General features: G+C 40.6%; 1 protein-coding gene across 5 annotated transcripts in view; it reads right to left on the reverse strand.

The window, feature by feature from the left end:
- The window catches only part of klc1a (kinesin light chain 1a), a 42,476-nt gene extending 28,355 nt beyond the window's left edge, over positions 1-14,121 (reverse strand). For 2 of the 5 annotated variants that reach the window (XM_024261446.2, XM_024261445.2), the window contains exons 1-5: positions 13,608-14,121; positions 5,757-6,018; positions 4,352-4,582; positions 2,632-2,710; positions 325-553 (exon numbers count right to left, since the gene is read on the reverse strand). In XM_024261446.2, the coding sequence (XP_024117214.1) occupies positions 325-553; positions 2,632-2,710; positions 4,352-4,582; positions 5,757-6,017 (800 nt within the window). In that variant the 5' untranslated portion in view covers position 6,018; positions 13,608-14,121. The remainder of the gene's footprint in view (positions 1-324; positions 554-2,631; positions 2,711-4,351; positions 4,583-5,756; positions 6,019-13,607) is intronic. The other 3 variants (XM_024261447.2, XM_036209843.1, XM_024261449.2) reach the window with 2 other exon arrangements.
- Between the last annotated feature and the right edge of the window lie 1,559 nt (positions 14,122-15,680).

A 15,680-nucleotide genomic window follows, 5' to 3' on the forward strand; every position in this document is an offset into this window, starting at 1 on the left:
CAGGGTTGTGTTGACATGCCACAGTGTGGAGGCCACAAAAAGACTGATGCAGCTTCGCTGCTATGCACGCCTGTCTGGCTTTATGGAGCCGTGTTGAGTGACTCCGAGGTGAAAAACATTCCTTTCAAAAAATGCTTTAGCACAAAATCTTTAAGATAGCAGATTGTGAGGAGAAAAGCAACGAGCCGCTTTTCTCCTTCACCTTTACGGTTGAAAAGTTACGTACGTTAAAGATTTTTTGTTTAAGCATCACCGACGACACCTCAAGGGTTAACATTTTGAGGCTTACTCAGTCCCACGCTCAGATTTAATCAATTGAATTACCTGTAAACAAGCGCGAGGATGTTGAGCATGGTAGCTACGTCGGGATGGTCGTGTCCAGAGGTCTTCTCCAGGTCTTCCAGGGCTTGTTTACAGAGAGGCACGGCCACCTCGTACCTGCCCTGCGAGGCGTACTGGATCACCAGGTTGTGCAGGGTTCGCAGGCGAGCTGGGATCTCGTATCCTCCCTGCTGAGCAGCTGCGGCGGCGGCACTGCCGTGAGCTGGCTGGACTGAACAATGAGATAAAAAAAAGAAACAGAAATGAGTGGAGATCAGAACGAGAACAAATCTATCTATTCCGAATAGTCAACTAATCAGGTCATGCACAAACTGGATCTAAAGCACACATCTTAACAATCATTAGCTTTAACCCTTCCACTCTCTTTGGGGTCCAGATGACTCCACCCACATATTGATGTGATTCCTTCCATGACAAATGTGGACAAAGGTGGACAGGATTTTATGTCTGCCATGAACATTAGTGAAACTCAAGAATCAATGATAAAAAAAAGTTTAGCGTGCTGTCTTGTGGGGTCCAGATGACCCCACTTTTAATGTGAATAAATAAGCTAAGGAGAGCAGAAGGGTTAAACCAACTAAAAAATAGATATATAGCATTACTGTGATAATGCTAATGTGAATGCTGTAAGCTGAATTTTCCCGCTGAAAATGTTAGTGCTGATAGCTGAAGATGCTGAAATTAATAGCTAAAAACACTGAAGTTGATAGCTGAAAACGCTAAAGCTGATGCCCAGCTAAAATATTAGTTAAATGTGAAATTAGTAAAAAAAAAAAAAAAAAAAAAGCCTAAATTTGCCAAAATAGCCAACATGCAGCTAAAATATTAACTGAACTCCAATATAGCTTAAAAACCTTAATAAATGCTAAAATAATTCAAAAAGTTAGCAGAATGTGATCATAGCTTTCAACTTTACTACACTCTGACTCCATATAATATAAGGTAACGACTAATCGACTATTAAATTAGTCGTCGACTATTTTAACATTCGCAGCTCTAATCCATTTACACCTGGAGTATCACTGCTTTTGGCTGAAGGTTTTTCTGAGATTTCAATAATAATCTGTTGCTGAGGGCTAAGTAATGTGATGCTTTGACACTGGTCACTCTTTAACAGAAGCTGGTCACTAACTTTGGATAAATGAAAACCACACCAACAAAACACGATGACATTTCTAAATTGTGCATTTTTAATCCCTGATGGCCAGAGCGTCATTCATGTGCATTTTTAATCAACCTGCTTTGTTAAATTTTGCTTTTTTTCATTGATTTATTTTCCTTAAGGCCTCCTGTCATCAGTATTTGACTTTAAAATGTCCCACCACCGTGTTTCTTCTTGATTTAAAGAATCTTCTGAATCTATTAGATTCCGGAGATGATGAAAATTAGACAAGACTACCAAACAACACATAAAGGCAGAATACTCATTAAACCTGGCCTGCTAACAGCAGTTTCTGTAAAAGAACTCCGCCCTCAAAAAAAGAGCAGCAGTCATTGGAAGGCAGAGAATGACTTCAGTACCCCCCCTGACTCACATGCAGGACATCCATACCAGACTAATCAATACTCTATGCAGACATGCTGCACTTTGATAACTGGTTTTCAAAGCAGCATAGAGACAGCTGTTTTGACATCTGCAGAGGGAGGATGAATGCTGTGTGAAGAACAATGAGGAAAAAAGCCTCACCTCTGATTCAAACACTGAAACATTCCACTTTACATCGTTTTATATTTCTTCACAAAATCCACAAGGTGTTCCACTAAAACTCTGGAATGCTGGAATGAAACTGGTTCTGCAACACGAAAAGACATGCATAAGCCAGAGACGTCCTCCCAGAAACTTCATCCTGCTGGAAGCAATTTACCAAAATCCTAAAAAGCTCTTCGAGCTGTTTGAATGACGCTGGACGGAGAGGACGCCTGAGCTTCCCCTACATTCTCCCAGCAACCATCACAGACGCACAGGAAAAGGACAGATTCTGCAGAGCATTCTCTCTTCCTGAAGCTATTTATTTATGTTTCCTGTGTCAATGAAAGCCCAGGTCACAACTAAAACACATCTGACACGGGGAACACTTCTAACATCATGGAGTTGATTAAATGAGGAGAGATCAGATCAATCATCTTCTTCTACAGCTGCTTCTCTTGTCCATATAAAGTCCAACTCCAACAATCTACACTCCAGTGACTCCAAATACATTACATACAATACATTTGGGCTCATCAAACACTGCGTTCAATGATGGCTGGCAGTGAGGAAGGTCAGATACGACAGAAGGAACAACTCACTGCCTGGAGCCTGGTCGTCCTGGTCATCTGGAAAGAGATCATCCAGAGTCTCCTTACTGGAGTCAGAGTCCTTCTCCTCCTGAGGAGCAGCAAGGAGAGATGACACTGCTTTATTCAGAAAAAAAACACCGTTTATTTGTATACTTTAACTCGCAGTTTAAAGTGCTTCACAAAAACAGACGAATCAAAACCTATTTTACTGTTTCAAAATAATTTAAACAGTAAATCAAAAATTAGGATTATCAATTCAATGTACAACAAAGTAAAGAAAAAGTAATGAGGATCCAATCCTCCCGCTGTTAGCTTACAGCCTCACACCCCCGCCCCAACATTAGCAGTGCAACAATAATGGTGATCAATACTGGAGAGCTGATCCAGTCGTAGTTTAGATCCAGATTCCAGCTCAGACCAGGAAAACAAAGATGTTCGTGGATCTATTTGTCTGCAGGTGGATGATCAGAATGAAGCAGAGCATGGAGACTTTAGCCTGCTGATGGTAGCTTACATTACTGCTAAAACCATTTTTCTCATTTGCTTTATTCAAACGATTTAAAAATAGACATAGAAATACAATAATAACCCTAATTTTCTTCACGTGTCCTCCATCATGAGAAAAAACATGTTAAAAACACCATTTTCATCAGCGTGGGTCTTTATTTAGATCAACATAAGTTTACCTATTATACCTTCATTTTGGCAATGTTTTAGAGTAGCAAAATGGTGATAACACTGTTAATGTTTAAGTCGGGATAATAGAAAAAACAAAACTTTCCCTTGTCCCTCATTAGGGCTGCCACGATTAGTCGACTAAACGATTACTAATTGACTATTAAAATAGTCAACAAGTAATTTAATAGTAGATTAGTTGTTTGTTTATATTATGTGGAGTCAGAGTTTAGTAAAGTAAAAAATATACACTCTGGTAGCTTTTTGGACTATTTTTGCATTTTAGTTTTTTTAGGCTCGTTTGGAGTTTAGCTAATATTTCATTTGATTGTATACATTAAAGTTCTCAATGAATCTCATTGGAGCTTTGGTTTACATCATTTTCTTTTGGCCCTGTGACATCACCTTTTTTATGCCCTGGACAAATCTTCCTTCTGTTTATTTCAAAGCCTTTCAGCCCTCAAAGCTGTGATGATGTTTGCCGACGTGGCTGGCTTCTGCTGCTCTCCAATGTGAATTTAAAGATATATGTTTTTATGTTGCTCCCTTCCCATTGTTCCTAAGGATAAAATCTTTACTGTAGAGTTAACCGTTTCCCCTCAGCTTCATGCTGCACACTGGTTCCACGACTGTGACAGGGCCTCATCTCTGATGGCACATGACCCTCAACGTGATGTACCTCTGGTCTAAGCTCTACCTACTTCATCTATTCTCCTTCTCACTTGTTATGCTTATATTCAGCACTTTTTACAGCTGTACTTTTAGTAAATATTTTCCCTCACACTGTTGAAAAGCATATCCTAAACTTGAGTACCTTCAAGTAAAAATCCCAAACACTACATAGTTAAAAGCTCTGGTCTGAATACTAAACTGGATGAAATCAGAAAATGTAGCAGCAAAAGCAGGAGGAAGCAGAGCAGCATCTACGCTTGAATTTCAGCTGAGGAGGGCTCCCTCAAACTGAGCTACAGGAAAACAGTAATGGCAGATAGCTAAATGTAGTAATAAACTAGCCCGCTTGTTTGTACAGACACGGTGGATGATCAGCACTTACCGAGGGCGAGAGGTCTTCATCGTACTTCTTCAGCTGGTTCATGAACTCCAGGTGCTTCTTCTCCTCTTCCAGCTGAGCTACACTCTGCTCGCTCTTCTGCAGTTTCTGCTGGGTCCCTGCAAGCTCGTCCCTCAGCCACTGGTTCTCCTGGCACAATCGGCGCACCTGAGCACGTAGCTTCTGCTTCTCCGACTCAACCGAGCTCAGGTGGTTAGACAGCGCCATCATCACCTGCCGAAGAAAAGAGAATGCATGTCAGATGTAAAATGCATACGAGACCTGGTCGGAAAGTCCAGAAAGTTCACAAACAACTTCTAATTCCCGAATTCCTTTATGAAATGATTGAAAGAACTAAAGATTGACAGTTCACTCCTTACCGCTACAAAAACATTTAAGCTTAACTAAGGAATACAAATAGTAATAACTAATAAGAGTGCGTTACATTTACTCTGTGTATTTTCTACAACAACAACAAATGTTCGCTGTAGAGTTAGTTAAAGGTGTTGAGGGTAAAAGCAGCCAGCAGGTTGCATGTGTTGAAGCCAGAGGATGGGAGGAATGCTCTTGAAGAGTTTACAGCTCCGAAACAGGAAGGACTTTCCAGAAAAACACTGAAGCCTGAAAGGGACAGTCTGCAGACTGTGGATGAGATGGTGGAGATATTCACCAAACAGGTTGCTGGGACACTGAGAAGGAGCTGAACCATCAGCAATGACTCGTCCGTTGTTTGGAAAAAGCAACAACATCAGCAGTTGATGGTATGTGAACTTTTTCTGCAAATCAGCAGGTTTTCTGTTCCTCATCTGAGCAGTGAAGCGTCTATTTCAACAGATCCGTTTCTGTTGCAGAAGTTTTGTGCTCTGTCTACTGAAAGGTCTCTCCAGCCTTGAGAGATGGACATGTGTACTACACTCACTAGATATTCTAATAGCCTCAAAATGTTTGAATCTGTCAATGTGTTATGCTTTTTTTTAGGAGGAAAAGGTTTGTCCACCAAATACCCTAAAAGTTTGAGTTACGAATAAATGTACTGTCTCCTAAAAACCCCACTAGGACTACACTGGACGGTACTTATGATAACCTTCAGAACATGCCATCTGAACACCCACATTTACATTATTGAAATCATTCATTAGTGGTGTTATAACGGTTTTAGTGAGATAACAGAAATGGCTCATGAGCCTACAAAGGTGCCTAAAAACTTTTTTATTTCATTTTTTTAAGTTTGTGTTTAGTCAAATTAATGCATATATTTGTCTAATAAATTCCTTATCACAGAAAACTGGTAAGAGGACAAACTTTGCAAAAAAAAACCCTACAAACCAAAGTATCCTCTAAATTTCACAAATATAAAAGTCTGACATTTCACCAGAGATGATTCTCCAGCTGCTGCTGCTCCACATACCTGAGCTTCACTAAGTCCCAACTCCAGCATGTCCAGGGACTTGCGGATCATGTGCGACTTCTCCTCGACGAGGACGCCCTCCTCGTCCTGCTTCAGGCAGCGCAGAGTACCCAGCAAACCCTCCAGGATGGAGTGGTGCTCCTGCTTCAGGGCCTCCAGCCCCTGGATCACCTGCTTGGTCTGGGAGATGATCTCATCTTGTGACAGCTTCTCCCCCGGATCCTCCTCCTCCTTCACCATGGTGGACATGTCCTCACGCATCCTGCAGATGCATGAAGGCAAAATGTTCTGTACCTCATCGGCAACAAACTGCTCCAACTACAGTTTTTATACTGCGCTGTGTTAAAACACACAATCAGATTTCATGAGTGATTTGTAAACCAGCAGCAGTACTTTAAGAACCATTTTGTGTTAAACTGATATTCTGAAGGACTTGAGAACAGGTATGGTGTCTGTATGATTTAAAAACCTGAAACATTTCTCTGCTACTGCAAGACAAAAGAGGGATTAGTTCTAAACACTTGCAAGGAGAAATGGACAGAGACCATGCAGACCTTCTCTTCTACACTCTGAAGTTCTCTGTCTAGTTCAGGAGTCTGTAACCTTTGGCTCCAGATCCACATGTCTCTTTTATCTCTCCATGGTGGCTCCAAACATAAAATAATTCATGGAGACTGCTGGCCCAGACATGTCGACCGTCAGAGTCAGCAGCTCCTGATAATGTCTGTCTAACCAAAACTACCTAAAGAAAACAAATAAACAAAGCCTGAAAACTAAGACTACCAAGATCCAAACTAAAATAACAAAACCCAGCAGAGTAATACTGCTGAGGACAAAGAGGAGAAAAGAACAAAAAATAAATACAAGAAAAATAAAATAGTACGTTTTTAAAGTAATGATTACTTAATTATTATTTATTTAATTTAGTTTAGTTAAATGTATAAATTGATGACTGAGGTTCACATAGATGATAAACTATGTAGGTTTTTACATCCTGTTGACCTGAAGACGTCTTGTTTGATCAACTCTACCTCCAGAATGAACAGATTTATATGGAAAACTTTGGTAAAAAGTTTGATCTGTTATGAGTTAAAAGCACATATTATCTTATGCTGCACAATATGGGTTACTATCTGTCCAGAGCTGCATTGAGATGACCCTGTTTGGCACAAAGAGTCTTTTATTTTGAAAATAAGTTTGCTTTTTGTAAATAACATTTTGAGAGATGGTAATAATGTTGGAAAGTAGATCACGTTTGATCTGGCACAATTAGTTTGAGAAAGGAATACAACAATTAGGGAACTTGTATATAGACAATACCTTACTGTCATTTAGTGAGGTAAAAGAGACCTTTAATATGGCAGAGAAGGGGACTTTAGGAAATATTTACAACTCTGGAGTAGTGTGAAATCAGCTTGTGGTTTAAATTGGGTACAGGAAAATAATATATAATTTAAATGTGGTTGAACTCAACTAGTACATTACTTGTTGCATCTGTGTTTTATACTGCAAAACATTTTGAAGTACCAGAGAAAGACTCTGTGAGAGCCTGAGACTTCTCTGGCAAAGGAACCTACAACTTGCCATTCCTGAAGAGGTATGGCGTAACATATTTTCAGACACTGGTTGGGCACTAGGGAAGGCAGAAGTAAACTCATCCATCATTGAATTGTGCACCAGTATTATTACACTTCGTCAAAGATGTTGAGGATGGGCCTGTTGCGAGAGAACAACTGTTGGAAATGAGGAAATAACTCTGGTACTTTTCTTCACATGTTTTGGGATTGTCCTTTTTGCACTGAAGTGATTACGAGCATGGAAACTATGATTGGACTACCTATTCCTCAATTACCACAACGGTGTCTATTAGGAGATGAATCTCTTGGATTCCCAAAAGAATCGTTTCAGCTAGTAATAGCTGGATCAATGGTGGCCGCAGGACTCCTTCTAAAGAATTGGAGGAGACCTCACAAACCTCAGTTCATGGATTGGGTTAAACTCATGACAGAGACCGCTTCATTTGAGATTTTCATCGCTAAAACTAACACTACCCAGGAAAAAACAGGCAGAATGTGGAACCATTTTATGACATTTATAACTACACAAGACTCTTCTTCCACTACAGAAGTTGAATTGTGCCATTTTTCTTGTTTTCTTTTCTCTAAATGTACGGAGCAGATACTCTCGTAATTTTAGTTTTTTTTCTTTTTTGCTGCTGTTGTTGTTAGGTTTTTGGGGAAAAAAATCAATAAAAAACTTTAATGACAAAAAAAGGTGATGAATGCAAATCCAAATTTCTTAAAGGCTAAAGTAAAACTATGCTGCTCCCTCTAAGTTTTGATCAAATGCTTCTTTTACTGTTAAAGGTCACAACCCCTGGTCTGAGCTTTGCCTTTTCCTTCCGTTGGAGGCGTTCCCTAGTTCCATTTAGATCAGTAAACTCTGACGGGTAGGTGGAAGGACAGCTACAGACGGTCATTACTATCACTGATTCTCTATCATCCTGTTCATGACACCGGTTTCTTCAAGCATGTGCATTAAATCAGCTCCTCACAGCCTTCGACTGTGGCAGCAGGGATCTGATCTGCAGTTTTTAACAGTCTTTTTTAAAGACTTACAGCATCCAGAAGATGGATCCATGAATGAACGTGTCTGACTTTAGTCTGGACACGAGACCACTACCGTTCTCTGACTAAAATGGTAAAAGCTGGAACATTTAGTTGAAAAAGTTTTAAAAGATTTTCAAACTCTTGGCAACACATCTAAAAATAGAAAACAGAGAATATTTCAGCTCAATCGTGTACAGGAGTACTAAATATTTAAACTGCTATTTTAAGGTACATTTTATCCTTTGATCCTGATTTTCTATACTTCACAAGGATCTTCTCCTATAATTCTTCTGCTCTTCATTTACCTAAGTTTCTCACTCTCTAGGCCAGTTTTCAATTAGATTTTGGGAGGAAAAACTTTGGAATGAATTCCCTAATCCAATAAAAACTTACAATTCTCCAAAGTGTTGTATAAGATGTTTAAACAAGCATTTAATTTCTGTTTCGCGTCGAGTCTTCCTCATATTTGTTTGGATATTGTCTGTTCTAAAATTGACTTGTATGGTCATGGGTCAAACTGTCTCGGAAATGTTTCTCACTTTTGTCCCGATGGTGTTATTTAGTGGCTGGTAAATTTATGTTTTCTGCTAATAATTGTATTTTACTGCTGTTTTTAGACAAATCATTTTATTGTGAACTACTTGTATATGAATTGCCACTTTTATCTTTAAACACTTTTGGAATATATATATATATATTATGTGTTTGACTGTTTTGGGTGGAGGCCTTGAATAAGCCGTTTGGGTTTTTTGCCTCTCCCTGCACTCTGCTCGACTTTCTTTTTATGAATCCTTGTTATGTATTTTATTTTTGCTAAACAATAAAAACTAAAGGCTAAAAGCACAAATACACACACGTGCACACAAACACACACACGTGTAAGAGGATTAAGACAGAGTGCTTCAGCAGCACCTGCAGTAAGCTAATACACCTCCACCAGCACAAAAGACTGGAGGCTGACAGAAACACCACTGAGGTCAAGTTTCACAACTCAAACCAATGAAAATGTTGAAACAAAACAATAGTGACTTCTTCTTCACAGCGGCGCAGACATGAAAGTAATCTTACAACTATCTGTGATAGCCTTCATTAAAGCAACTGCTCACATTACAGATGCTTTAAAGTCAGCAGACATGCCCTGAACTGCCCCAGGAGGTTCAGATGAAGAGTAAATAATCATCTGAACACTCTCTGAAAACCACACAGAGGACAGCCCCCTCGATCGCCATGTGATCAGTCCACTGAAGGACTGGTCCGCAGGAGGTGGAAAGGTAACGAATGTCTGCATAGACAGACAGACTGTAGGGCTGACTGAATACTAGAATTGGGTAATTGCCTCAACACTTCATCATTCATCAGAACATTTGAAAAGCAAATTAGAGGATGCTTTGGTGAAAGTTAAACTGGTTTGTTTCACAGCTCAGGACACTTAACAAAATCACTCTGTCTCTGTGTTGAGAAACATGGAGGTAATAAAACACGCCAAACAACATGTTTTACTTCAGCAGAATAAATGCAAAAAGAAAAAACTAAAAGCGTGTTATTTGAAGCTTACAGCTGATGGTACTTTCACCTGGAGAAAAGAAAGCATGAAATAATTACAAGCAATTTGCTGGTACTCGTTTCATTTGATTCTTGAACTTCATTTCCTTTATAGCTTTTGCTTTAATGTGCTTTTTAATATGCTGTCCTTTTTAAACTCAGTTTCTTGTCACTGAGTCTCATGTCATGTTTGGACTCCTCTACTTTCAATCTTTTTAAAGGGCTTCACACTGAGCTTCTTTTGAACCCTTTAACACTGAACCTCCAGTGTTTATGTTCTTTGATTTCCTGTCATTTTTTGAATTGTTAACATGATAATTCCAGTAGATTTTGAAAATGAGCCGCTTTTCTCCTTCAAAATCTACTGTAATTACAATGATAGTGATGAAGATTTTGTGTTTAAGCTTCACCAGCGACGCCTCAGAGGTTAAAAGACAGGATTTTACTGTGGTTCCAAATCAACAAACTATGCTCAGTCTACCTGTAGAAGTTAAAGATGTAAAACAGATGAACTTTGTCAAACCTTAAAACACACGTAGAACTAATTAAGGGTTTCAATAGCAATTTGACACTTAAATCAATTTTTACTTGGGAAAATGAAAAATGGGTTGATCAAATGCATAAACTGATTGTGTTGTTGTGAAGCTTTCAGGAGTCACCACAGCCAATCAGCTTTCACCGAGCTGCACATGTGGTTTATCCGGGCTGGAGACCAGCACAGGGAGACCAACACCAACTCATTGTGTCTTCAAAGCTTTTCATTGTACTTGTACATAAAAATGTTTTTCTGTTCATCTGGAACAAGAGTCTGTAACCTGCAGCTCCAGATCCACGTGAGTCTCTTTTAGCTCTCCCTCTTTGGACAAACATAAAATAAGTCATGGAGACTGCTGACCCAGACATGTCGACCGTCAGAGTCAGCAGCTCCTGATAATGTCTGAATAACCAGAACTACCTAAAGAAAACAAATAAACAAAGCCTGAAAACTAAGACTACCAAGATCCAAACTAAAATAACAAAACCCAGCAGAGTAAGACTGCTGAGGACAAAGAGGAGAAAAAGAACAAAATAGCAATTTTTGATGACTTAATTAGCATTTATTTAATTTAGTTTAGTTAAATGTATAAATTAATGTCTGAGGTTCACATAGATGATTAACTATGTAGGTTTTTACATCCTGTTGACCTGAAGACGTCTTGTTTGTTCAACTCTACCTCCAGAATGAACTGATTTATATGGAAAACTTTGGTAAAAAGTTTGATCTTTTATGAGTTAAAAGCACATATTATCTTATGCTGCTCAATATGGGTTACTAGCTGTTCTGAGATGATCCTGTTAGGTATAGAGTGTTTTTTATTTTGAAAAATAAAATAAAATACAATTTTTAGATATGCTAGGTTCTTTTCATATTTTATCTTTTGTTTGTGCCAAAAATAGACATAATTCATATTTATTATAAAAAAAGAAGGTCATGAATGCAAATCCAAATTTCTTAAAAAGGCTAAAGTAAAACTGTGCAGCTCCTACTAGATTTTGATCAGTAGAAAATTAGCCCAAGTGGTTGTTTACTGTTAAAGGTTGCCGACCCCTGATTTAGATTAAAATAATTAATGAATAAAATATTTACTTTTTTAAGTTTAAGCCAGGGGTCCCCAAACTTTTTATTGTGTGAGCCACATAGCGGTTTTCTTCTCTGATGTGGGGCCGGGGTCAAGTTGTATGCTAACGAAAGAAGTGTAGAAATCCCAGAATGAGTCTAAACTCAAACATTTGTAATTTTAGAGGAAGCCACACATAACCAGATAGGAACACAGACTGCAGAGGAGTGGAAATTAAAGTCACACTATGAGGGTCTCAATCGCATGATTTAAAAAAAAAAGGAAAAATCTCTGATAATGTTCAGGGGGCCAGGACAAATGTGGAGGAGGGCCGGATCTGGCCTTTAGTTTGGAGACCCCTGGGTTTAAGCCATAAGAGAAGTGAGGGCTGATTTTAAAACCAGACTGATGATTCTGTTCTGGATACAGAAGCATTGAATGAAGTCCTTTAGGACTGGAAGCAGATTAATTGATTCAGTAGATATTCAACCTTAGTGCTGAATGCTGCTTTGGATTAAAATTCTGCCCATTTCTTGAGATCACTGTTAGTGCTGCCACAAACGACTATTTTAATAGTCAACTAATCATCAATTATTTTTTCAGATTATTCGACTAATCCGGTCATGCAAAAACTGGATGTAAAGCTCAGATGTCAACTATCATTAGCTTTAAACTAATTATGAACTAGATATATAGCATTACCTGTGATAATGTTAATGTGAATGCTGTAAGCTGAATTTGACCGCTCAAGATACTAAAATTGATAGCTGAAAAAACTGAAGCTGATAGCCACCAAAAATATTAGCTAAATGCCAAACTAACCATAAAACACTGAAAAAGCCAAAATTAGCCAAAACAGCTGAAATATTAGCTAAACTCCAAAATAGCCTAAAAAATTTTGGTGAATACCAAAATACTCCAAAGAGCCATCAGAATGCCCTTAGAACTTTCAACTTTACTACACTCTGACTCCATATAACATAAGGTAATAATCAACAGTTAAATTAGTCGTCGATCATTCATCATGGCAGCCCTAGTCACTCAATGAACGCTCAACTGAATTTAACACTGTTGTTTTGGAAATATAGTCAGTTTTACTGAGCACCAGATTTTCTTTTTTTCATGATAAGTTACGTGACATTTGCAAAAACTGAGATCCTCCTGATGCACATTTTAACCCTCGTGTTCTCCTATGGGTCCAGATGACCCCACCCTTATATTGATGTGTGATCCCTCCCATGAATAAGGTGGACAGGATTTCATGTCTGCCACGACGACCAGTGAAGATGAAATATTTAAAAGAAGGAGTTCTGGGTGCTGTCTTGTGGGTCCAGATGGCCCCACTTGTAATGAAACACGCCTAGGACACTACAAGGGTTGAGAAAGATGATCAGACTTGTTTTTTTAACTGTGATTCATCTCGGGCAAAGGTGGAGCAGGGCAGGCCTCTCACAAAGGCGGTGTTTCCTGGGTCCTGGAGGGTTTTGTCCAGAGGAAGGCCGTCATGGACCGGCGCATCAGGCGCACCTGCAGACCAGCAGAACCACCTGAGACAAACATGCTGAGTTTTCCGTTCATTCGGTGTTTGCATGAGCGTGGATATTCCAGCAGCTTCCAGGACCACACTGGGATGCACTGTCTGCCAGGGGCCGCGTGCTCGACACAGGCAGCTTTCAGCGTGCGCGTCAGCCCTCTGAATGCCAATGAGAAGACCACTGTCACGTGACGAACCGGGTCACAGCCACGCGCTCTCGGACCTCTGGCCCACGAATCCGGCTCCCGGGCCGCCGTGGGTGTGCGCCTCTCCTCTCCGCTTCCTGTTAGCGCGTTAGCAGGCGGACCGACCCGAAGGACCGGATAGTCTTCTCCTCATTCCTGTCAAACCAGAGCTGCCTGACAGCTAATGTGCTTATGGCGTCTAATTCCTGACGTCGATGTAAACATGGACCGCATCGCTCCAGAACGAACGTTTGGAGAAGAAAAGCTGCACAGATTTAAAACGACGCCCATAAACGAGTGTGCCACAATACCGTGGACCATTTTAGGGAGGTAATGAGACGGTAATCCCATACAAACCAAGAACTACACCGAGCCCGTCTTACCGTTCTCTGGGACATTCGTAGAAGCTCGACCGTCAGATTCCTGCTCTCTGAAGGCTCGGTTCTGTCGCCACCGAGACGCTGAATCTTCGAGCTGCCAGTGATGGTTTGGTCTTTCTGAGGACTGAAACCGGACTTCACCGCATCAGGTTCTCCTTGTGTTGTAGCTACATTCTAGCCGCCTAGCAACGGCGTGTCAGAACCAGAACCAGGCTTTAGTCCGAGCCGCACGGGACAGGCCTCTTCACCGCCGCCTCCATGGCCGCAGCAGCTCCAGGAAACCCGCTCGGTACCGGTGTCGGTGTGGCAGACGGAGGTGACAGCTGTGTGAGCTGCTGGCTGACTGACCGGCCACAGCGTGAAAATGGCGCTCCCCGCCCGGCGCCCCCGCTCCTCGCGCCGGCAGCTGTGATGTCATTCCGGGCAGATTAAAGCGGAAGCTGCGGCGCGAGCGGCCAGATTTGTGCTCAGCGAAAGCAGAAGCATGGACAGGTGGAGAAAGCAATCAACACTGATAATAATCATCATCATTTTATATTATTCAAAAATAGATTCTTAAACTGAATCCTGAAATAAAAGAGGACGTCGGTGGAGAGGGGCGAGCACTGCATCCTCCACTCTAACACCAGCCACCTTCATGTCTTCATTCACTGCATCCATAAACCTCCTCTTTGGTCTTCCTCTAGACCTCTTTCCTGCAGCTCTAGACTCAGCATCCTTCTACCAATATATTCACTGTCTCTCCTCTGAACATGTCCAAACCATCTCAGTCTGGCCTCTCTGACTTTATGGTAAATAAAATTATTATATAGAACTTTTCTACCTTACTTGAAGGCCCAAACCACTTTACAGTCACTGACCCATTCACACACCGTGGTGGTACTTCTCCTGAACACTGGCACCTACCCCCCACCAGAGGCAATGTGGGGTTCAATGTCTTGCCCAAGGACACTTCGACCCAAGGCGGGAGTCAAACCCGCAATCTTCCAGTCAGGAGTCAATTGCCCTACCGCTGCATCACAGCTGCCCAGCTTTATCTCCAAAACCTGTAACCTGTTCTGTCTCTCTGATACTCATTCCTGATCCATGCTGGTTACTCCCAAAGATCTTCATCTCTGCTATCTCCAGCTCTGCTTCCTGTCTTTTCGTCACTGCCTCTGTAAATGACATTTAAATAACGTGCTAATTTTGATCAATTAAAAACAAGTATAATTTAATTAGTCAAAAACCAAAAGGCAGTACTTTTCTAGTCCCATTTATAGATGTAAAGAGCCAAGAGTTGATTTAGGGTTTGGGTACCCTTTAAACCTCCAACACCAACCAAAGGTTTTCACCATGGAGGCTGTCATTATTAAAATTAGCTCTATCTTCTCGATGGCCTAGCAGTTAGAGCTCCTGCTCACTCAACCAAGAGGTTGCTGGTTCAAACCCCACTGGCAGCTAATGTGTTTCTTTTCTTTTTTTTAAACACAAAACTGTTCAATTCAGGTAAATAAAACATTTTTTATAGACAGGGGCAATACATGACAAAATAGCAATGTGGGGGGTTGTTTGTTTTGATTTTGGTATTTTTAAAGGGTAATCAAATAGTGCAGTTGGAGGCTTATTCCATTCTTAGCCCATATTTGAAAAATGGCCCAAAAAAAGGGGCCGGGGCTTGTGGAGCCAGACTGAGCGGCAGAGGAGTGGCTTAGATCTATGATTGACTGTTGGGCTACGTAGCATATACTGGGTGTTTAATATGTAGAGTGGATTGTCTTTGTTATGTTCAATTAAAATTCAACAACTGGAATTAATCAAGATGGTTACATAACCTTTAGGTCAGTTTAGTTCTCTGGAAGATGGAGGGTCCGGTTCCTGTCCTTCATGTGTCGAAGTGTCCTTGAGGAAGGCATTGAAGTCCACATTGGTGCTGGTGGTTATGGTTGGCACCAGTGTTATGCAGTGGTGCTGCCATCAGTGTGTGAATCTGTGAATGGGTCTGTGACTGTGAAGCACTTCAGGCCTTCAAGGAAGGTGGTAAACACTATTAAGCATACGCCATTTACCATTGAGTTCAAAGAATGTTAAACTTCA

The sequence above is a fragment of the Oryzias melastigma genome, linkage group LG22 (genome assembly GCF_002922805.2).
Source record: "Oryzias melastigma strain HK-1 linkage group LG22, ASM292280v2, whole genome shotgun sequence".
Lineage (NCBI taxonomy): Eukaryota > Metazoa > Chordata > Actinopteri > Beloniformes > Adrianichthyidae > Oryzias > Oryzias melastigma.